The 24906-nt window shown below is 44.5% G+C and overlaps 1 protein-coding gene across 2 annotated transcripts in view; it reads right to left on the reverse strand.

Moving 5' to 3' along the window:
* Positions 1-260: 260 nt before the first annotated feature.
* Positions 261-24906, reverse strand: part of LOC311137696 (metallophosphoesterase MPPED2) — a 36843-nt gene continuing 12197 nt past the window's right edge. For both annotated transcript variants that reach the window (XM_084172241.1, XM_084172242.1), the window contains exons 3-7: positions 19443-19624; positions 17219-17444; positions 2765-2880; positions 1645-1758; positions 261-1388 (exon numbers count right to left, since the gene is read on the reverse strand). In XM_084172241.1, coding sequence (XP_084028367.1) covers positions 1279-1388; positions 1645-1758; positions 2765-2880; positions 17219-17444; positions 19443-19624 — 748 coding nt within the window. In that variant the 3' untranslated portion in view covers positions 261-1278. The remainder of the gene's footprint in view (positions 1389-1644; positions 1759-2764; positions 2881-17218; positions 17445-19442; positions 19625-24906) is intronic.

Raw genomic sequence — 24906 nt, forward strand, 5'->3', positions numbered from 1 at the left:
CTGACAATTCTCCCCAGTCAATAGCAGGTGTCAGGACAGCAAACGGCCACAGCCATCCTTGTCAAGAGCACCCATTAATCCATGTTGCTGTCAGTTCGGGGATAAGTAATAGACTTAGGGCTCGATTCAATCTGTATATAACGCTGAACTTTAGCGATACAGATTGAATCCAGTCCTTAATCAATCTGGCCTAGGAAGGACAGGTAGTGCAGAGATACAGCTTTACCTCTATCCAAGGGAGTGAGAGAGGGGGACGCTTTAGCAATGTACTGTTTCCTTTAATGTGCTCCACTGCTACAGTATGTAAGATAAAATAAACAAAACTGTATAGCTTTTCAACAGGTACAAATATCGCAATTTTATTTGCATATAAAGGCAACTAAATGTATCACAAGTAAAAAAAAGTTTCATAAACCAGGAAACTAAACAGGCATTTACAATGACAGAAGACTACCGTTGGCAACTTTTTTGTGCTAGCAAGATTGCATTTTCACACTGTGCAACAAAACAAAAATAATTAGCAAAATTCTTATTACCGTACTTTAGGGGACATCTCACTTTTACTTAGGCAGTTGTGAAATATAATTTAACCAGCTGTTTGTTGAATATCGATAAAAATATAAAAATGAGTTAAATGCATGTGTGCTATGAATAGCATATAACATACATTGTTGAAAGGCTGTAGTGGGCCTATTTAAATTCACACAAACACCAACTCACATGTACTCCATGGAAGATGGGGACATTTGAGAATATACATAATCTGTTGCGTCCTGCTGAACGCACCCCAGATCAAGGGAGATGAAGCACCTGTACATACATTTCCAAAACAAATGTGAGAGCCCAAGGGACTACTGTATATAATAATTGGATACGTTTCATATATTTCAAATGTTTCATTTTCAACAACACACAGGCCTTTAACAGAGACCAAATAACTTAAGTTACAATGTCAAATGCATGTTCTATCATGAGGTCAAGTATTGCTGATGTAGAGGGTACCGTTACTGTCAGGCAGTGTACTTGCCTGACAGACAAAAAGCTTATAGGTCTTGAGAGGGGAAACAAAGAAAATGACAAATGGCACAGAAAACCAGTTAACGCAGTAAATGCAAACAAATGGAAAATATGAAACATTTTACAAAGATCATCATTTCATTACCAGAATCAGATTTTCATGCATTTTTACAAGCATTTTTACAAAAGACAAATATCTTGAAGATGAACATTTAGTACAACTCATTTGATTTAAAAAAATGCCGGTTTATTTCCGATGCTCTATGGGTTGGGCAGGTCAAATACGATGGGGGGGTTGGTGGGCTGGAAACTGGCTGTACAGGTGGAGGAGTTGATGAAAGTTGTGCATCCATCCGTCATAATGCCGTACCCTGCAGACAGAGGACAGAGAAATAATACACCAGAGTCAAAACAGAGACAATAACAGGTCTGTTAACCTAGAGATGCATGGCACAAGATAGCCCCCACTGATACAGTATTAAGTGGCACTCTAGTACAGCATCCATGTTAGGAAGTGTTTTGCCTGAAAACGGACGCCTTCCTAATATGGATGCTGTACTTCAGTACTTTACCAATCTGTTATTGTGTAGAACCAGGACCATGGAGGAGAGGGTACAGAATACTCACCCTCGTGGATGCCCCCGAAGGCGTGGAGCTTGGGTCGGACCCTCTGCTGTACTGTGTTCAGCAGCTCCACACAGCCCACTCTTTGGAGCTCCTTGGGGACCCAGTCACGGAAACCTGTCCCAAACCACACCAAGACTGATTAATACACTGGATTAAGCATAAGAAAGATACATGTATTTTTGTTACGAATTTAACAATCAATTCATTCATAATAGTGAGACAGGTCAGGCACAAACTAAGGGCAACATTTTTCTCGTCTTAATGCTATTCGGAATTACACTATAAAACAATGATGCATTACTAACATATGTGCTGTGAATGTTTGGATGGAACATAGGCAATAACATCGATTTTTTTTACTTGCAAGAGCTTAAAAGTAGGCTAGACATTAACAATGTAATACACAGACAATAATATTATTTTTGGCAAATATAAAACGTAGGCAACAACACCAGCCTCATTTAAAGCATGGGCCTATGATAGCCTACTATGGATTATTTATCTACCATTATTGTCCCCGTTTTATTCTTATCTCGTAGCCTCTCAATACATTCATGTAATTATACTTTGTGGAAAGGTTAATTAGCATACCCTCCCCCCAAACCTCCTTTTGACCCTCCCATTTCTGGCTCCACCTATGCAGACGCAAATACAGGTGAGGCGAAAATACCCAACTCGTCATTGCACAGGCTTTGTTTCTCGTGGCGCGTTTTACCGTGAGGAAAATGTCACCCTAACTCTGCTTCCATTACTTCCAGTTAATATTTATTTATATAGTCTGATACTGATTCAGATTTTTTTGAGGGGGAACATTTACCTATACCGATATAGCTGCTAATATACTGTTCTACAGCGGGGGAAATTAACATTACATTTTTCCATACTGAATTCTCATAAAGTGCCATCCAAAAGAGCAATTGTCCAAGAAATATGCTTCAAATGTTGATTTCTAACATTATGACAATAATCAGAGATTCCTGTTTTCATCCTATTTATTGAATATCAATCATCGGTGGAATTACTTCCAGTATGTGCAATGAATTAGTGACACAGTAATCATCCTGGCAAATAAGTGCAACCCGTTTTAGCAGTGTTTTGGGGTTATATGAACTCAACTCACCGAGGGGAGGTCCATGGGTCATGAGAACATCTATACTCTCTGGAACCTGATTCCACTTGTCCAGTAGAGACTGACCGCGGGGAAGGTTAAAACCCCAGCCATTAAACCACGGCGTCCTGTAGAAACGGTTAAAAGAAATCTACATTACACACACACCTGCACAAAATGCTGAATACAGTGTATGTGCATACATGCAATTCAAACATGAACACAGAACAGAGCACTATATTTGTAAAAAAAAATTGCGAGAGAGAGAGAAACAGTTTTTTCCACCAGTACATACAGAAAGTATTCAGACCCCTTCCCCTTTTCCACATTTAGTTACGTTACAGCCTTATTTTAAAATTGATACAATTATTTATTTTCTCATCAATCTACACACAATACCCCATAATGACAAAGCGAAAACAGCTTTTTAGATTTTTTTTCCAAATGTATTCAAAATAATAAACAGAAAAACCTTATTCATATAAGTATTCAGACCCTTTGCTATGAGACTCGAAATTGAGCTCAGGTGCATCCTGTTTCCATTGATCATTCTTGAGATGTTTCTACAACTTAATTGGAGTCCACCTGTGGTAAATTCAATTGATTGGACATGATTTGGAAAGGCACACACCTGTCTATATAAAGGTCCCACAGTTGACAGTGCATGTCAGAGCAAAAACCAAGCCATGAGGTCAAAGGAATTGTCCATAGAGTTCCGAGACAGGATTGTGTTGAGGCACAGATCTGGGGAAGGGTACCAAAACATTTCTGCAGCATTGTAGGTCCCGAAGAACACAGTGGCCTCCGTCATTCTTAAATGGAAGAAGTTTGGAACCACCAAGACTCTTCCTAGAGCTGGCCGACCGGCCAAACTGAGCAATCAGGGGAGAAGGTCCTTGGCCAGGGTGGTGACCAAGAATCCGATGGTCACTCTGACAGAGCTCTAGAGTTCTTCTATGGAGATGAGAGAACCATCTCTATAGCACTCCACCAATCAGGCCTTTGTGGTAGAGTGGCCAGACGGAAGCCACTCCTCAGTAAAAGGCATATGACAGCCCGCTTGGAGTTTGCCAAAAGGCACCAAAAGTACTCTCTGAAACAAGATTCTCTGGTCTGATGAAACTAAGATTGAACTCTTTGGCCTGAATGCCAAGCGTCACAACTGGAGAAAACCTGGCACCATCCCTACGGTGAAGCATGGTGGTGACAGCATGCTGTGGAGATGTTTTTCAGCAGCAGGGACTGGGAGACTAGTCAGGATCGAGGGAAAGATGAATGGAGCAAAGTACAGAGAGATCCTTGATGAAAGCCTGCTCCAGAGTGCTCAGGACCTCAGACTGGGACGAAGGTTCACCTTCCAACAGGACAACGATCCTAAGCACACAGCCAAGGCAATGCAGGAGTGGCTTCGGGACAAGTCTCTGAATGTCCTTGAGTGGCCCAGCCAGAGCCCGGACTTGAACCCGATTGAACATCCCTGGAGAGACCTGAAAATAGCTGTGCAGCGACGCTCCCCATCCAACCTGACAGAGCTTGAGAGGATCTGCAAAGAAGAATGGGAGAAACTCCCCAAATACAGGTGTGCCAAGCTTGTAGCGTCATACCCAAGAAGACTCGAGGCTCTAATCACTGCCAAAGGTGCTTCAACAAAGTACTGAGTAAAGGGTCTGAATACTTATGTAAATGTGATATTTCCGTTTTATATTTTAATACATTTGCAAAAATTTTGAAACAACTGTTTTTGCTTCGTCATTATGGGGTATTGTGTGTCCTCTGGTACATTCTAATGCCTTGTTTCCATCCGAAATACACAGCGAAGTTATTGAATAATTTATCGAGTTTACCTCCCAGATTGGAATTTTTTTGTTGTGTTATTGGTGTAGAAAGACATGACTTTACAATTGAAATGACTGAGAATGTATAAATTCAGTGTATTGTTAGTTTTTTGGGATATCGTCTAGGTGTAGGCCTATATGATTAGGACTATTTTCTAAGTAAGAGAAACTTAAACCTTAACCTGTCTTCTCTTGAGATTAAAGTCTTATTTGCAGATTTACTTATTTAGTTGTTTAGTGGTGTTTTTGTAGAGTTCGCAAAACAAATACCCACTGGATTGATGAAAATAATCATGATATTATTGATTATTTGATATCATGGTAAGCATAGGCCACTTTGTAGTTTTGGGAAAGCCTTTCCATCTACCAGAGGACTGTTTTCATTAGCATCAATGCTAACGCTACACAAAGTGTTAGACGTGCACAACGCACACACAGACGGGCATTTTCGTTGCGCGTTCAGAAAGTTGTTAATGTCTTATGATAATCTTGGGCAAATGAATTAAGGTCAATACGTGTTTTAATATTTTTGAATTCCATTTTAATTCCTGGATTCCATGAGGGCTCTAAATATCATATTTGGACTAGAATGAGGCTCTCCACTACCTATTGATGTAGTGACGATTCACCATCTTCATAAAATGTTTTCATAATTTATCTGAATATAATCGCCAAAAAGCCTAAGCCTACCAGTAGCCTACGCAAACTAGGGAGCCAAATGAATGGCTCTCACCGATTCGATAGGCTACACTGACTGTGACGAGACGAGTCACACACTTTAGCATCAGTGTCCGGCAAGGACCAACATTCTAGGAAAGAAAACCTAGGAAATCCTTTGGTTTACTTGTCCCGATACGATACCATGGACATAACCACATTGCATGATTTAGAAATGGCAAAAGGATATAGGAGATGTACTTTATTCGTTCAATTCGACACCTTTTATAAACTAGTCCACACTTGCTGTTCAGTTGTCAATCAAAGCACAGTAAATAGCCTGTGCCATGACTCTGCATGGCTGGTTATGTGAAACATGTGAAAGAAAATAATTGAAATGTGCCAGAAAACAATAATTAGGCTAAGTGGATTTCGACTCATTGATACAACTTCCATTACATGGAACGTGCAAATTCACGAGCATCATGCGTGTAAAGAAATTTGACTGCAACCAACCACAGCGCACACATATTGTACCGGGAGGCGGGACAGACGGCAGACTGCGTTTACCTGTCATCACTCGCTTTTTGACTGACAGGCGCCTATCCTATCAATAGATCGCTAGAAGATGCATATCGTTCATTCTAGCGGTAAAGAGATCGATGGATTAGCTAATTGAAACTTTTAAATAAAAAAGTAGCCTAATTAATATTAAGTGGAAAAAGTAGCCGGCTGAAAATGAGTCTCTAACCGTCCGATTAGTCGATGGACGGTGTTAATGGAAAACAATGGAAAAGATACGAGAAAGAGAGGGAGAGAAATGCAGAGATAGAGAAAGAGAGCGAGGGGAGAGGGCGCGATAGATTGAGAAATTCAGAGCGAGAGAGAGCGGGAGATAGAGGGCTATTAGATGACCAGGACATTCATTCTGGCCACACGGCCGTGCCACAGCATAACAGAGGTCATCCAAAGAGGAGGAAAATTGATTAAGCTGTCAGCACCAATGAGAACGAGCATGTTAAGAGATTTATGTTTCCCCTGGGACAGGCCTCCTAACACACACATCAGTATGTATGGGCAGCCCTGCCCTGCCCTGACTGTCTTTATTTACCGACTGCTCAGACAGCCAGGGCACAGGGAGGTAAAGAGATGCCCTGGCCTCAACGGCCAGACAGCACGGCACACATCAGGCCAGAGCTGCCTGGGAGAGGGTGGGGAGACCGGGGGGTGGGGGGGTTGGAAGTGGAAGCTATTTGGTCTTGACTAAATGAACACTGATAGCTGTGGCTTTATGACTGATATGGCCTGAACAGTCTAGGCTACACTGTGGTGCAGGTCTCTCTGGAGGGTTCAGCCCAGGGCTGCTGCTGCCTAGGGGGACATTAGCCACATACAAACACTCCAGATTGATGCTTCCCTTCTGACCAAGGATGCATTTCACGGTTAGAGTCATTCCAGTCCTAACCTAAAGTATCAGGCGTAAAATAAACGACTGAGCGCCGTTCCTTTCTTAATGGTCCTGACAAGAGAAAAAAATGTAAGGGTGAGGTTCTCTTCTGTACTGTTCAACCAATCCGGTAAATGTGGAGTTAAGATGCAGTGTCCTCTGTTAACCTCCAAAAGCAGAAGTCTTGTCACAGGCTCTCTTTCCATTTCCCCTGATGCCTCCAGTTGTTTCCAACCCGCTGAGGGTGTTCCAGTCCAGGTACAGTGGGGGAAAAAAGTATTTAGTCAGCCACCAATTGTGCAAGTTCTCCCATTTAAAAAGATGAGAGAGGCCTGTAATTTTCATCATAGGTACACGTCAACTATGACAGACAAATTGAGATTTTTTTCTCTCCAGAAAATCACATTGTAGGATTTTTAATGAATTTATTTGCAAATTATAGTGGAAAATAAGTATTTGGTCACCTACAAACAAGCAAGATTTCTGGCTCTCACAGACCTGTATCTTCTTCTTTAAGAGGCTCCTCTGTCCTCCACTCGTTACCTGTATTAATGGCACCTGTTTGAACTTGTTATCAGTATAAAAGACACCTGTCCACAACCTCAAACAGTCACACTCCAAACTCCACTATGGCCAAGACCAAAGAGCTGTCAAAGGACACCAGAAACAAAATTGTAGACCTGCACCAGGCTGGGAAGACTGAATCTGCAATAGGTAAGCAGCTTGGTTTGAAGAAATCAACTGTGGGAGCAATTATTAGGAAATGGAAGACATACAAGACCACTGATAATCTCCCTCGATCTGGGGCTCCACGCAAGATCTCACCCCGTGGGGTCAAAATGATCACAAGAACGGTGAGCAAAAATCCCAGAACCACACGGGGGGACCTAGTGAATGACCTGCAGAGAGCTGGGACCAAAGTAACAAAGCCTACCATCAGTAACACACTACGCCGCCAGGGACTCAAATCCTGCAGTGCCAGACGTGTCCCCCTGCTTAAGCCAGTACATGTCCAGGCCCGTCTGAAGTTTGCTAGAGTGCATTTGAATGATCCAGAAGAGGATTGGGAGAATGGCATATGGTCAGATGAAACCAAAATAGAACCTTTTGGTAAAAACTCAACTCGTCGTGTTTGGAGGACAAAGAATGCTGAGTTGCATCCAAAGAACACTATACCTACTGTGAAGCATGGGGGTGGAAACATCATGCTTTGGGGCTGTTTTTCTGCAAAGGGACCAGGACGACTGATCCGTGTAAAGGAAAGAATGAATGGGGCCATGTATCGTGAGATTTTGAGTGAAAACCTCCTTCCATCAGCAAGGGCATTGAAGATGAAACGTGGCTGGGTCTTTCAGCATGACAATGATCCCAAACACACTGCCCGGGCCACGAAGGAGTGGCTTCGTAAGAAGCATTTCAAGGTCCTGGAGTGGCCTAGCCAGTCTCCAGATCTCAACCCCATAGAAAATCTTTGGAGGGAGTTGAAAGTCCGTGTTGCCCAGCGACAGCCCCAAAACATCACTGCTCTAGAGGAGATCTGCATGGAGGAATGGGCCAAAATACCAGCAACAGTGTGTGAAAACCTTGTGAAGACTTACAGAAAACGTTTGACCTGTGTCATTGCCAACAAAGGGTATATAACAAAGTATTGAGAAACTTTTGTTATTGACCAAATACTTATTTTCCACCATCATTTGCAAATAAATTCATAAAAAATCCTACAATGTGATTTTCTGGAAAAAAAATTCTCAATTTGTCTGTCATAGTTGACGTGTACCTATGATGAAAATTGCAGGCCTCTCATCTTTTTAAGTGGGAGAACTTGCACAATTGGTGGCTGACTAAATACTTTTTTCCCCCACTGTAAGCCCCCTGGCCAACTTTCACATCGAATATTGAGATTTTGAATCATGCACATTTTGTATAGTATGGCTTTCAACAAAATGAAAACATAACTTACACACATTGCTCCTATTGCCAAGCTCAATTCAAATGCAAATAAAGATTTGTATGGTCTTGTTACATATCAGCATTTCTGTTAAAGCCCCCACTGTGCGATAGCAAAGGCCTGCTGACACAGCTCTGCACTGTGTTGCTCACAAACAGCCAATTCATATTGACTGCACCTATATATTTTCCAACAGGCTGGGTAACACCGCCTTCTCCAACCCTGTGATTCAAAGCTGAGCCTGTTCTGTGTTAGGACTGGATCCTACCACTGACACCAGCACACAGATGAATCCTGTGTTTCCCCGGCGTCTCTCTCGATCCCAGCAGAGCAGACAGAGATGAGAGGTGAACAATGAGCTGTGCTGCTCAATACAGGAGCCTGTGAGAGACAGGAAGTGGAGGGGGGAGGAGAGGCAGGCTGAGGACTCCATTATCTTCCCATGCTGCGGGGGAGCCGGTGCAGAGGGGGCAGGAGCATCACCTCGTTGAGGGGGGAAAACACTCTGGGAAGAAGGAACACATACCTCTTTATATTGTCATACTGTCAGAGGATTCAAAACAAGACAAAGACCAGAAAATGTTTTCAAGTGTCCACATAGGCCTAAACATAACAGCAAAGATTGGGGGTTGGATATAGAGGGTAGCTTGACCACGTAGACATGAGATAAGATCAGATGAGATTAGCTCTGCCTTCTCCCACGTGGCTGTCATCACTAGGCTAACTGATAGAATACCTCTGGTCACTGCTGTTGTCTCCTGTTGGAGAATGAGCCATCAGGATGTTTGGAGCTCTGACCTCCGCTGTCTGCCCTGACTGGGGCTGATAAAATATACAATAATGCTGGGTCCTGTCCAATTCTGTCCTGTGTGCCTGGGCCCTCTGCTTTAAGAGGCCAGTGGCAGCTTGATTGTGATTGATGGCAGAGTAAATAAAGCACAGTGGCTGCTTTAGAGCATGGCGTGTCGGGGTGTACACGCGGGTGCAATCCTTCACCATTGCTAGGGCTAGCGTTTCTGCAGAATGACTCCAACCCTGACCCACCCACCCCCCTCTGGCAGGCAGGCAGACAGGCAGACAGACATGCAGCAGATAAAGCCCTGCAATAACAGCCACTGTCTGGACCTGCTGCTATCTGATCATCACCTCGCTCTGTCATTACACACACAAACACACAGTACACACATGCATGCACAGTACACACATGTACGTGCGCACACAATGTACACACACGCAAGTGCAAACACACACACACAGATTTCTGCTTTTCCAAGCATAGATCTGACAACGTGCTCTTCTTTATTTTGCCAACCTGTACAGTGTACATCGTCTGACACAACAAGCCATGCATGTCATTTGTTTGAACTTGGTGCTTGGTGACCGGTCAGCTGAACCGAACACAGAATGCAGACATGGGCCAGACATTTTTAGCTCTAAAACAGTGCCCCAACCGCACCCCTAGCTTCAGGTTATTTATGAAAGGGGTCAGGTCAGCCACTCTAATGCACTGCCCCACGAGTCCCTCAAGTCTCTCCAATCTAAAAGGGCTACTGGAATCTTCAAATATTAATCCACTCAGTCAGGACTATCTGTGGGTAGAAGCACTAGCCTAGAGGTGAGGGGCATAGGGCTGTGTATGGCTGTAATGTTGAACAACTCTCTGCTGCAGCAGAGTGTTACTGAGACGGAAATGAAGGGCCTGGGGATTTCCTGTCTGTCCAGTCTGTCTGTAATGCCATAGGCTGCTATACTACCTGGAAACATACTCTGTCAGTCACAATACTAATAAAAGGTCAAATGCTGCATTCTTCTGTGTAAAGCCTACCATCTCCTGTTTCTCTCTATCGGCTGCCCTGGCCTGGACAGATGGTCTTAGCTTCTAGCAAACACTAGTCACACTACACTTCACTGTGTCGTGTACTCAGCCAGGCTTGTTGTGAAACTGCACTGGTCCAAATCAACCCCTCAACCCCACTAAGTAGGCTAGCTGCATCCTCCTCAGTGTCAATGTCACCTGGTAGTATGATCAGCTTTTATGCATTCATTCATTTCCTAGTCATTGACGCCTGGGAGTGATCATCAGTAGTCTACACACACCACATCAGTCGTCTCATCCAATGTCCCCTCTACTGAGATGGCTCTGGATGACCCTGGTTAGTCAAATGAGCCACATAACGTTCATTGTGGTAAAGGGCACCGCACTGGTTGGTTATTTCACAGGTCATTACATTGTGGTGCTAGATGGAGGCCGTTAAAGCACTTGTGATGTCCTGTGAGGTAACAAGGCTCTGGCTGGCTCCTGGGGGGGGGGTAGTGGTGGTGGGGTCATAGCAAGGCCTCTTACCGCTGACTGACAATACAGGGACGGAGGAGGGCAAGCTCACAGAAATACATTGCTAGAGAAATTGGTGTCAGTGGTGGGATTTTCACCTAACACCTGACCATTATTCAACCTGACACATAAGTCAAAGGCCCTAGCCTTCTGAATCCACTGTGGCCTTGTGGTAGGCTGGAGTTAATAGAGGACAGGCATCTCCTCCTCTCGTCTGTGTGTGTTCATCCCACTCCTAATTTGGGCACTCTCTCTGCCTGGGCCATACTTATTGTCTGCCTGACCCACTCTTCTTTCTGACACCCCCACCTTTCCTTCCCCCCCCCATGCCCCCTGCCTGCCCCCCTCTTCCAGTGCCCCAGTTTGCCCTGCCTGGCGCTGTGTGAGAGCCTTCAGCGCTGGGCTGCAGTCAGCTAGAGCTGGGGCCAGAGCAGGGCATTGCAGTGCTGAAAGATCTGAGGAGTGTAGCGGACATGGGCAGCTAAATCAACACTGACGTGCAGCTTGCACCTCCGGGTCAAAGGTCACTTCACAAACAGTGGTGTCAGCAGGTAAGGCCTTGCAGGGGCCTGTAGGGCAGAGTAGAGCAGCATTTCGCCCTCCCCTGTGTGAACCAACGCTCCCAGAGGTTGAGCATAACCATACACTCCCTTGTGGTTTTGTTTTGGGGAAGGAGAACAGACCCTGGCCTGTTTTCCCCAGGCTCTCACATTACAGCTTCTTCCTCTGAAGTGGTGGATCCTGTGGGACAGTCCACTCAGCAAAGGACGGATGAACACTCAAAACCAGACCAAAACCGCAGCTAACCCAAAGACACTTCTATTACATATTGTATTATTATATCCAGCTATATTCTGGAAAGTGAGGTGAAGGATTTTGTCAGAACACTAGGGTCGGGAATTGCCAGGGACCTCGCGATACGATATTATCACAATATTTAGGTGCTGATATGATATGTATTGCGATTCTCATGATTCTATATGTATTACGATACTGCGATTTTATTGTGATTTCCAAACATATTGCTCACTACATGTCTGCTGCAGAGAGACAAGAGAGAGCATTAGAAAATTAGTTTTGATCAGTCATGGAAATAAAAGTGCTGAAAACATGTTGGCTCACTATTTAAAAAGAATATGGAGAACAAGCTATAGGATGAAAAACACAGGAGTTTTGGCACAGGTACAGACGACTAGCGCTAGCTAACGCTACCTAGCAAAAAACCAAAAACAATCCTAAATAATATTGCGATGATTAATTTCCCCCCATCACCAACACAGTAGGACTTATCAGACAAGTTGTTGTGATGACAGGATTTTCACACATTCAGCGGTTATAGGGATTTCCACCAAGTGATGCTGAAACTGGAGCCCTTATCTAGGGAGTTAGAACCTCATTTCAGATATGCCCTCATTTCTTTCCATAAACACCAGGGTCATTTGAGGCTATGCTCGCACACTTTTGGCGATTAGTCAGGCAGCTTTCCCATTCCCATCAATTCACCTGCTACACAGACGGACAGAAAATCAAAGCCACAAATGACATTAAGACAATGGCCAGTCTACCAGTCAATAAAGTATATTACCAGCCCAGCATGGGTGTCCATGTGAGAGATTGAGCCTGCATTAACCCCACAGCTACGCTATCCTCACAGACTCACACACCAAGTGGAACTGCTTTAATGGCAAACACACTGAGGATGACACACACACACACGGCTGTGCCATGGTTTCTATGGCAACAGAGAGCCACACCTTCTTTGTGGCTCTGCCTGGCGGGCTCTCACCCAATGTTAACCCAGAGGTCACATGACCAGTGTGTTCGCAGTCACAGGCGGATTAGAGGAAGTCTTAGATTTTTTAAAGCCATACCATTTTACTGCCTATAGTATAGCAGCTCAGCTCCCTTTGCCCTCAGTCACACACATAGAACACTACTAGGTTTGGTCATGGTATATCTGCCATTAAAGGAGGAGGTTTTAGCTGTTCAATGCTACTAAGAGATATGGAACATTTCATGTAAATGTTGTAACATTTTTGGCTTAAAGGGATACTTTGGGATTTTGGCAAAGAGGTCCTTTATCTACTTCCCCAGATTCTGATGAACCCGTGGATACCATTTTTATGTCTCTGTGTCCAGTATGAAGGAAGTTACAGGTAGTTTCGCCAGCAAATGCTAACTAAAATTAGCGCAATGACTGGAAGTCTATGGGTATGTACTAGCATGCTATCCAGGAGTTCATCTGACTCCGGGGTACACTGAAAAAAATATAAATACAACATGCAACAATTTCAAAGATTTTACTGAGTTACAGTTCATATAAGGAAATCAGTCAATTGAAATAAATTCATTAGGCCCGAATCTATGGATTTCACATGACTGGGAATACAGATATGCATCTGTTGGTCACAGATATGGACATGGAATCACTGGTCACTTTAATAATGGAACACTAGTCACTTTAATAGATTTGTGTGTATTGTTGTGAACTGTTAGATACTACTGCACTGTAGGAGCTAGGAACACAAGCATTTACCTACACCTGCAATAACATCTGCTAAATATGTGTAAGTGACCAATACAATTAGATTTTATTTGATACCTTAAAAAAAAAAGTATGGGCGTGGATCAGAAAACCAGTCAGTATCTGGTGTGACCACCATTTGCCTCATGCAGCTCAACACATCTCCTTCGCATAGAGTTGATCAGGCTGTTGGTTGTGGCCTGTGGAATGGTGTCCCACTCCTCTTCAATGGCTGTGCGAAGCTGCTGGATATTGCTGGGAACTGGAACACGCTGTCGTATGAGTCGATCCAGAGCATCCCAAACATGCTCAATGGGGGACATGTATGGTGAGTATGTAGGCCATGGAAGAACTGGGACATTTTCAGATTCCAGGAATTGTGTACAGATCCTTGCGACATGGGGCCGTGCATTATCATGCTGTAACATGAGGTGATGGCAGCAGATGAATGGCAAGACAATGGGCGTCAGGATCTCGTCACGGTATCTCAGTGCATTTAAATTGCCATTGATAAAATGCAACTGTGTTTGTTGTCCGTAGCTTATGCCTGCCCATACCATAACCCCACCGCCACCATGGGGCACTCTGTCACAACGTTGACATCAGCAAACCGCTCACCCACACGACACCATCCACGCTGTCTGCCATCTGCCCGGTACAGTTGAAACCGGGATTCATCCGTGAAGAGCACACTTTTTCAGCATGCCAGTGGCCATCGAAGGTGAGCATTTGCCCTCTGAAGTTGATTACGACGCTGAACTGCAGTTAGGTCAAGACCCTGGTGAGGACGATGAGCACGCAGATGAGCTTCCCTGAGATGGTTTCTGACAGTTTCATCAGCTGTCCGGGTGGCTGGTCTCAGACGGTCCCGCAGGTGAAGAAGCCAGATGTGGAGGTCCTGGGCTGGTGTGGTTACACGTGGTCTGCGGTTGTGAGGCCGGTTTGACGTACTTCCAAATTCTCTAAAACGACTTTGGAGGTGGCTTATGGTAGAGAAATGAACATTCAATTCTCTGGCTACAGCTCTGGTGGACATTCCTGCAGTCAGAATTCCAATTGCACGCTCCCTCAAAACTTGAGACATCTGTGGCATTGTGTTGTGTGACAAAGCTGCACATTTTAGAGTGGCCTTTTATTGTCCCCAGCATAAGGTGCACCTGTGTAATGATCATGCTGTTTAATCAGCTTCTTGATATGGTAGATGGATTATCTTGGCAAAGGAGAAATGCTCACTAACAGGGATGTACACAAATTTGTGCACACAATTTGAGATAAATACACTTTGTGCATATGGAACATTTTTGGGATCTTCAATTTAAGCTCATGAAACATGGGACCAACTCTTTACATGTTGCGTTTATATTTTTGTTCAGTGTAGATAAAGGGCCTCATTGACAAAGTATCCCTTTAACTTTACCAGTTAAGTCCGCAGACAGACATGCTATCTGGCAAAAGTCTGTTGCAGTGCTATCAGAAATATCTAGGAGTCAAGGTCATGAACTACTGGCTTTGACAATTACCCCCCAAAAACAATTCATTCAGACAGTGTCAGTATTGACCCTGAGACCTAGAGCAGGCATGCAGTGTGTGTCAAGCCTGGCTGAGCTCTTTGTGGGCGGTGGAAATGACCTCTGTGATCACTAGGCTCAGTGGTAGCAGGGGCCACCGTGGCCTGCTGGGAGTGCTGTCCCTAAGGGGGCGCGGGGTCAGGCCTAGGGTTGATCCGTACGCCCCAACAAAAGAACCAGGATGTGTCGGAACAAAGGCCACTTCCTGCTGGAGAGGCTGGGAAATCTCCCTGGTGTAGACTACCCCAGAGCTGCAACATAGACCTCCCATCATGCATCCTGTCGGCTGGTTCTCTACCCTTCATGTCCCCGCCCCTCCTGCCAAAATAATCATTTGATTCAGTACTACTCTATGACTGAAACACCATGTTTCTGCCCTCATTGTTGCTCTTTCCTCACGGCCTGCATTGTGAGAAACATTCCACTATCACCAGGAGAACCAAAACCTTTGAAGTGGAAGATATATGATTAAATCAAGCTAGGAGAGTTCCCTCCTCAAGACAGGAAGGTTTACCACTGATAATGAGAGTTGGGCTCAGGAAGCAAATATAATATAATACAATACTGACTGAGCCAGGTTAAGGTATGAAGACCTAAAACACCAATTCTCTCAATGTCATCATCATAACATTACACCTGGTCAGACTTTCACTGTCAGATGAGTCATACCTATTCAACTGGGGCTTGAGGAGACAAAATCCCCCTGACCTCTTTCTCTCTCTCCCAGACTAAACGTCCAGGGGCTGATGAAGAACAACACAGGCAGATGGAGGCGTGTGGTTCACAGAACATTATTAGCTCTGGGAAGGGGATAGAGAGCCTGTGAAAGGAGGTTGGTGTGTGCGTCGGCCAGCAGGGAGTTGTGGAGGCCAGACGGGGGTCAGGCAGACTGATACATAATGGCATGATTCCACTGCTCTGGCCCTCTCCAGCTAGCCAGGCAGCATGTCTCTGTCCATCCTACTGGGGAGAATACCAGGCGATGGAGTTTACAGGGATGAAGTTTACTTTCGGTTAGGTCTATACATTAGGCTATGTTTTGTAATTCTAGCCTTCTAAAACAACAATATCCCCTTTTGAAAAAGTGTCTCAGAGGGAGAAATATAGAAAATGTGTCGCCGGCACAGCATACATTTCTTTTTGCGAAGCATCATATGACAGGCCGACAGCGAAACTCTTCACTTGCCTCATGAACCACCTCGGAGTCTGACTTCCTAATCCAATCAGAGATCAGTCGTTCAGCAGTCGTCCCCTCACTGACACAGTAGTACAGAGGAGAAACTAGAGAAGCAGTGGTTGAAGGGTTTCTGGGCCTGGGAGATATACACAGGTCAGACACAGCGGTGTAGCTGGCTGGGGATATGGGTGTGTGATGACATAACAGTCTGAAGCTGAGTACACTAGAAGTACATGTCTGTCTCCATGGCAGCCTGTAACATGTTAGGACATGCACCAAGTCTATGACAGGAGGAGAGGACATGGCTGGGACACCCAACTAATCACAGACGTCTCTCTCAGGCACTCTGTGTCTAACCAAAGACACGGAGTCAAGATTCAGGACAACAAGGCAATGACCTCAACGAGGTATGGAAATGGTAAAAAGCAATAAGTGATTTAGAACATAGAAGCAGTGAACACTATGTAGAGTGTTTGATATCCACCATGGACACACACACTAGTAAAGAAAAAATTAACTAGACTAATTAAGGGACTTAAATAAGCAAGCAAAGCGAGTCACCACACACGTTCTGTCATCACCTCTACTGTATGTAAAGCATACAGTATATGTGCAACAGGGCAAACTCAGGTACAGTGATCAGTGTCCCTATAGCAGGGGTAGAGGCAACTAGATTCAGCCACGAGCCGATTGTTGTCGGAGCGAATACTCAAGGGGGAAAATAATTATAATAATTTGAACACTGCAAATTGACCACAGCTAAGCCCAAAAATAGATTATTTTCAAATACAATCATTTCACACCTTAATTACATTGAGACATGATCGCGTCTCTTTTTTTTTTAGGGAATACTTGAACAGACTTCCTAAATCAAACTTTTTTTTACAGTCTTTTTTTACCCAAAACTAAAATCTTGCTGACCTATAGTCACTGTAGCATAACACTCATGATATTTAACCCAAGACGAGATCAACTTACCACGGTGCCCCGTATATTCGGAATCCCTTGACTGTGACCTCAGAGTCCTGCAGGTAAGTACAGTTTGAGAGGAGGGCCTGAACATCATCAAAGTCCTCAGGTCTCAGCTTGGAGACGGAGGGAAAGCGATAGTAATCCTGCTTGACCAGCTCAGCCATGAAGTCCTTGTCAAACGTCAGTTCATGGTTCCCGGCGATCACCACCTTGAATTCATACGGTAGACTCCCTGCAGGGAAGACGGAGCCAGAAAGAATTGTTGAATATGGATAGAATGGATAGCTATTACTGTTGCGGTTGTTCAATGTAAGGCAAGTGATATGTACAGGACTTTAACACTACAAGGCTTTGGCCAGTAGCAGGGTTTCTAGGGATAACAATTTCCCAGTTGTTGAATCAATATACACTATATATATATACACACACAAAAGAATGTGGACACCCCTTCAAATTAGTGGATTCGGCTATTTCAGCCACACCCGTTGCTGACAGGTGTATAGAATCGAGCGCACAGCCATGCAATCTCCATAGACAAACATTGGCTGTAGAATGGCCTTACTGAAGAGCTCAGTGACGTTCAACGTGGCACCGTCATAGGATGCCACCTTTCCAACAACTCAGTTTGTCAAATTTCTGCCCTGCTAGAGCTGCCCCGGTCAATTGTAAGTGCTGTTATTATGAAGTGGAAACATCTAGGAGCAACAATGGCTCAGCCGCGAAGTGGTAGGCCACACAAGCTCACAGAACGGGACCGCCGAGTGCTGAAGTGCGTAAAAATCGTCTGTCCTTGCTTGCAACACTCACTACCGAGTTCCAAACTGCCTCTGGAAGCAACGTCAGCACAAGCCTAAGATCACCATGCGCAATGCCAAGAGTTGGCTGGAGTGGTGTAAAGCTCGCCGCAATTGGACTCTGGAGCAATGAAAACGTGTTCTCTGGAGTGATTAATCACGCTTCACCATCTGGCAGTCCGACGGACTAATCTGGGTTTGGCGGATGCCAGGAGAACGCTACCTGCACGAATGCATAGTGCAAACTGTAAAGTTTGGAGCAGGAGGAATAATGGTCTGGGGCTGTTTTTCATGGTTCGGGCTAGACCCCTTAGATCCAGTGAAGGGAATTCTTAACGCTACAGCATACAATGACATTATAGATGATTCTGTGCTTTCAACTTTGTGGCAACAGTTTGGGGAAGGCCCTTTCCTGTTTCAGCATGACAATGCCCCCATGCACAAAGCGAAGTCCATACAGAAATGGGTTGTCGAGATCGGTGTGGAAGAACTTGACTAGCCTGCACAGAGCCCCGACCTCAACCCCATCGAACACCTTTGGGATGAATTGGACCGCTGACTGTGAGCCAGGCCTAATCGCCCAACATCACTAATGCTCTTGTGGCTGAATGGAAGAAAGTCCCTGCAGCAATGTTTTAACATCTAGGTGAAAGCCTTCCCAGAAGAGTGGAGGCTATTATAGGGGACCAATTCCATATTAATGCCCATGATTTTGGAATTAGATATTCAATGAGCAGGTGTCCACATACATTTGGTCATGTAGTGTATATATTAACTGAAATAGAAAGTTGTCATCGAGAGGTTAAGGGAATGGTCCATGAAAGTAAAATGCCACAAATTAAAAGGTGAAGGCTTCTTGACCTCCTCAGATCACGGTAAACATTTCCCCTCTTACCAAAGAGCAATAACTGCAGATGAAGACCTTAGTTACCCAGTCAATGCACACCTATTCAAGTCAACAAAGGGACATTTTAAACATTTTCATTTGACCTTAACTTTCTTGGAGATAGAGGTCCTTTGTCCCAGTTACTTCCTCTATTACCACGGTAAGACAGTTCTGTATAGAGCTCAATTTGAAAGCTCAACTCCATTTTATCTCGGCTTAATGCTAATTTAAATTTGAAAATAAGGAGGATGGCAGTGTTTTAATAATGTGTGGCCTTCAAAGAAAATTACTTCTTCCTTTTCGTAGGTTCTTAATCTTAAATGTTTTATTTGCAGTAGTAAATATTAAATAATGTCAAAGCAGACAAGTGAAGACCAAATTAGACTAAACATTGTTGGTGTAGTAACTTAAAGCGAATAACCTTTACACATATTTAAATTTGATTAGAATGCACAAAACGGTGATTAGCCTAGATAGAGGTTACTGTACAGAATGATGAGTGTTGAGAGCACAAAACAGCATTGTGTGTGCATTAAAAAGGAGACTTTACCTAGCCAGTCGTTGAATTTCTTGACCTCAGAGGGTAGGCCCAGTTCAGTGAAGTCTCCAGTATGGAGCAGGACGTCACCATATGGCATCTGGATCCCATCGGTCCTGGAGTGTGTGTCCGACACACAGACGAAACGTGTATGACCGGAGGGTTTAGGGGTGTCATAGTGAATGGGCTCCACCCTGTCATCAAAGAGGGACAGCATAATCAGTTTCTTAGTTTGTGTCAAATTATTAAAGCAGCCCTGCGTCAAACTAATTAATATAATTTAAAAATCCCCATCAAAATCCATCAGTTTAAGCTAGAGATATCGGTGGATTGCGTCTCAATCCACCGCATCCGCCTATGTCAGCCTTCCGCATCTGCGGTGGAAGGTGGCCGAGCTACAGTGATGTTTGTCAGACCATGAGACATCTCGAAAATCGGTCTTCTCACGAAAACGTAGCTTCCGAATGGTTTGGCCTACAAACTAATATGACCCCACTTTGGAAAAGTGTCCTGAGTTTTCTTATGATTTCTTTTTTATTGTCTTTATTGCCATTTATGAATGTGTTATTCAATGCGTTTCTATGGGCTATATTGTAGTAAAGGGCTATATAACGTCAATATTTTATCCCCCCCAAAAAGTAATATATATCTCCATCTATCTAAATGGGTCCTAAAATTCTAAATCAAATAACTAATTCCATATGTTAGCTTAGTAGACACCCCCCCCCCCCCAAACGGCTTAGACTTTGAAGTTAATCTAGTGCAGGTCCCTCATACAGTCACACAGTTGCCTCTTAGAAGAGTTGCCAGGCTGTGACTGTGAGCTCATGTGGGATTTTGGGCTGGCGGGGCTAGCCAGGTGCCAAACTGTGATGCATGGAATAAAGCTGGCAAATTACAGATTAGGCTGCCAGCTTGAATGAGTCACCCAAGGTGTTTAAATGCAAATCATCACAACATCCAGGAGGTTATTCATAACTCCCTACTCCTGCCCTTTGTCCGTCAGATATTCATGAATTACAGTACCTATATCTCTATGTTACTGTTGACTTAAAAGGGTAGGAAGCATGAGTTTTTACTCAAAGTAACAATGGGGCGGCGCACAATTAGCCCAGCGTCGTCCAGGGTAGGGCAGGGAATGGCCGGCAGGGATGTAGCTCAGTTGGTAGAGCATGGTATTTGCAACGCCAGGGTTGTGGGTTCGATTCCAGTATGAAAAAAATTAAAATTAAAAATGTATGCACTCACTAACTGTAAGTCGCTCTGGATAAGAGCGTCTGCTAAATGACTAAAATGTAAATGTAACAACACAGTGTGGTCAAAGACTTAGTTGTAGTCACGATCAAGTTACCTATAACTACAAACATAGTTATGTCATTCTTTTAAAGTTTTTTTAAACATATTTATTAATTTATTTACGGATATCTTCGGAACTATCCACAATGCACTATTTCTCAAGGTATGGAGAACCGGTGCTACCTAGCTAGTTCCAGCTGGCTAACGTAAGCTACTAGGCATGCTAGCATGTAATTACATTCCAAACCAAGTGTTGGCGCTGGTGAGCTACTATATACATCTACAAAGAAGAAAACATATAAATTAATGCGAAAAACTGCATCTGCTCTTCTCCTGTGCGTTTGGTAGGCTATTGGGAGTTGAGCGAGCTAGTGATCATTGTAGTAGTTTTCCGTCGTCCGTAGCTAGTGTTGGTTTTCATTTCAGACCCAAAAGCTTTTTTAAAAGCTCAATATTCCAAGGAGGTGTGTTGTTGCTGGGTGCAATAATACCCACACGGACGGGCTTACGATTCATTTGTGGCCCAAAAACATGAAGCTAGCTTTGAAGTGGGACCGGTTTGTAGAGTTGAAGCGAGCAGATTGGAGTAAGGGAACAGCGGGCACGTCTACCGTATGGGGTGCTCATTTCACCCCGGAGGACTTCGATGGCTATAACCAGTGGAAGGCAGGATTCTGAATGAGACTCCGACTGAAACCAGGTGCTGTGCTGAGCGTGAATGTGAAGCCTGCAACCTTTTATTTATTTTAATTTACCTTTATTTAACTAGGCAAGTCAGTTAAGAACAAATTCTTATTTACAATGACGGCCTACATCGGCCAAACCCGGACGACGCTGGGCCAATTGTGCGCTGCCCTATGGGACTCCCAATCACGGTTGTGATACAGTCTGAAATCGAACCAGGGGGTCTGTAGTGACGCCTCAAGCACTGAGATGCAGTGCCTTAGACCACTGCGCCACTCGGGAGCAACGGGACCTCTGTTTCCTACCGACCTACCGGTATATCGCGAGTGTCAGCAGTGATGGAGATAGACTGGGTAAGTTCAATGTGGTAATAAATTATATTTATCCATAATCTTGCTAACATTTCTAGATTGTTATATCAAATCATATTTTATTTGCCACATGCGCCGAATACAACAGGTGTAGACATTACCGTGAAATGCTTACTTACAGCCCTTAACCAACAATGCATTTATTTTTTAATAAAAAAGTAAAATAAAACCAAAAAGTGTTGAGAAAAAAATTGCAGAAGTAAAATAAAATAACAGTAGGGAGGCTATATACAGGGGGGTACCGGTGCAGAGTCAATGTGCGGGGGCACCGGCTAGTTGAGGTAGTATGTACATGTGGGTAGAGTTAAAGTGACTATGCATAAATAATTAACAGAGTAGCAGCAGTGTAAAAAGATGGGGTGGGGGTGGGGTGGCAGTGCAAATAGTCCGGCTAGCCATGATTAACTGTTCAGGAGTCTTATGGCTTTGGGGTAGAAGCTGTTGAGAAGCCTTTTGGACCTAGACTTGGTGCTCCGGTACCGCTTGCCGTGCGGTAGCAGAGAGAACAGTCTATGACTGGGGTGGCTGGAGTCTAACAATTTTGAGGGCCTTCCTCTGACACCGCCTGGTACAGAGGTCCTGGATGGCAGGAAGCTTGGCCCCAGTGATGTACTGGGCCGTACGCACTACCCTCTGTAGTGCCTTGCGGTCGGAGGTCGAGCAGTTGCCATACCAGGCGGTGATGCAATCAGTCAGGATGCTCTCGATAGTGCAGCTGTATAACTTTTTAGGATCTGAGGACCCATGCCAAATATTTTCAGTCTCCTGAGGGGGAATAGGCTTTGTTGTGCCCTCTTCACGACTGTCTTGGTGTGTTTGGACCATGATAGTCCATTGGTGATGTGGACACCAATGAACTTGAAGCTCTCAACCTGTTCCACTACAGCCCCGTCGATGAGAATGGGGGCGTGCTCAGTCCTCTTTTTTTTCCTGTAGTCCACAATCATCTCCTTTGTCTTGGTCACGTTGAGGGAGAGATTGTTATCCTGGCACCACACGGCCAGGTCTCTGACCTCCTCCCTATAGGCTGTCTCATAGTTGTCGGTGATCAGGCCTACCACTGTTGTGTCGTCGGCAAACTTAATGATGGTTTTGGAGTCGTGCCTGGCCATGCAGTCATGGGTGAACAGTTAGTACAGGAGGGGACTGAGCACGCACCCCTGAGGGGCCCCCGTGTTGAGGATCAGCGTGGCAGATGTGTTGTTACCTACCCTTACCACCTGGGGGCGGCCTGTCAGGAAGTCCAGGATCCAGTTGCAGAGGGAGGTGTTTAGTCCCAGGATCCGTAGCTTAGTGATGAGCTTTGAGGGCACAATGGTGTTGAATGCTGAGCTGTAGTCAATGAATAAATGTGCTTTATCTTGGCCAGGTCGCAGTTGTAAATGAGAACTTGTTCTCAACTGGCTTACCTGGTTAAATAAAGGTGAAATAAAAAAAATAGCATTCTCACGTAGGTGTTCCTCTTGTCCAGGTGGGAAAGGGCAGTGTGGAGTGCAATAGAGATTGCAGAATCTGTGGATCTGTTGGGGCGGAATGCAAATTGGAGTGGGTCTAGGGTTTCTGGGTTAATGGTGTTGATGGGAGCCATGACCAGCCTTTCAAAGCACTTCATGGCTACAGACATCAGTGCTATGGGTCGGTAGTCATTTAGGCAGGTTATCTTAGTGTCCTTGGGCACGGGGACTATGGTGGTCTGCTTGAAACATGTTGGTATTACAGACTCAGTCAGGGACATGTTGAAAATGTCAGTGAAGACACTTGCCAGTTGGTCAGCAATCCGTCTGGCCCTGCGGCCTTGTGAATGTTGACCTGCTTAAAAGTCTTACTCACATCGGCTACGGAGAGCGTGATCACAGTCATCCGGAACAGCTGGTGCTCTCATGCATGCTTCAGTGTTGCTTGCCTCGAAGCGAGCATAGAAGTGGTTTAGCTCGTCTGGTAAGCTTGTGTCACTGGACTAGCATCTAGCTAGCTAATGTTTACTATAAGGTTGCTACCTGTATCCTAGTAACGTTACAAGTAAGGCTACACCGCCTGCAATGTTTTTCATCAGCTAACTTAGCTAACGTGTCCATATCCTCTTTCTCTACTAGCTAGCAAGCTTATCAAATTGTGAATGTCTTCTAAAAACATGTAAACACATTGCTGGGATTGAAACATAGGAGCCAGCCAGCCACCTCTAACTTTCCCAGTTAGCTAACTTCAGCTGAAGTTACACTGAACAAAAATATAAATGCAAAATGTTAAAGTTTTGATCCCATGTTTCATGAGCTGAAATAAAAGAAAATCCCAGAAATGTTCTATACACAAAAAAAGCTTATTTCTCTCAAATTTCGTGCACACATTTGTTTACATCCCTGTTAGTGAGCATTTCTCCTTTGCCAAGATAATCCATCCACCTCACAGGTGTGGCATATCAATAAGATGATTAAAACAGCATTACAGGTGCACCTTGTGCTGGGGACAATAAAAGGCCTCTTTAAAGTGTGCAGTTGTCACACAACACAATGCCTCAATTTGAGGGAGCGTGCAATTGGCATGCTGACTTCAGGAATGTCCACCAGAGCCGTTGCCAGACAATTTAATGTTCATTTCTCAACGAGTAACCACGCCAGCCCAGGACCTCTACATCCGGCTTCTTCACCTGCGGGATCGTCTGAGATCAGCCACCAGGACAGCTGATGAAACTGTGGGTTTGCACAATAGACAAACTGCACAAACTGTCAGAAACCATCTCAGGGAAGCTCATATGCGTGCTCATCGTCCTCAACAGGGTCTTGACCTGACTGCACTTCGGCATCGTAAACGACTTCAGTTGGCAAATTCTCACCTTCGATGGCCACTGGCACGCTGGAGAAGTATGCTCTTCACGGATGAATCCCGGTTTCAACTGTACCGGGCAGATGGGTGTGGATGAGCGGTTTACTGATGTCAACGTTGTGAACAGAGTGCACCATGGTGGCAGTGGGGTTATGGTATGGGCAGGCATAAGCTACGGACAATGAACACAATTACATTTTAGCGATGGCAATTTGAATGCACAGAGATACCGTGACAAGATCCTGAGGCCCATTGTCATGCCATTCATCCGCCTCAATCACTTCATGTTTCAGTATGATAATGCA

This window comes from Coregonus lavaretus (assembly GCF_964263955.1).
Source record: "Coregonus lavaretus genome assembly, chromosome: 11".
NCBI classification, from domain to species: domain Eukaryota; kingdom Metazoa; phylum Chordata; class Actinopteri; order Salmoniformes; family Salmonidae; genus Coregonus; species Coregonus lavaretus.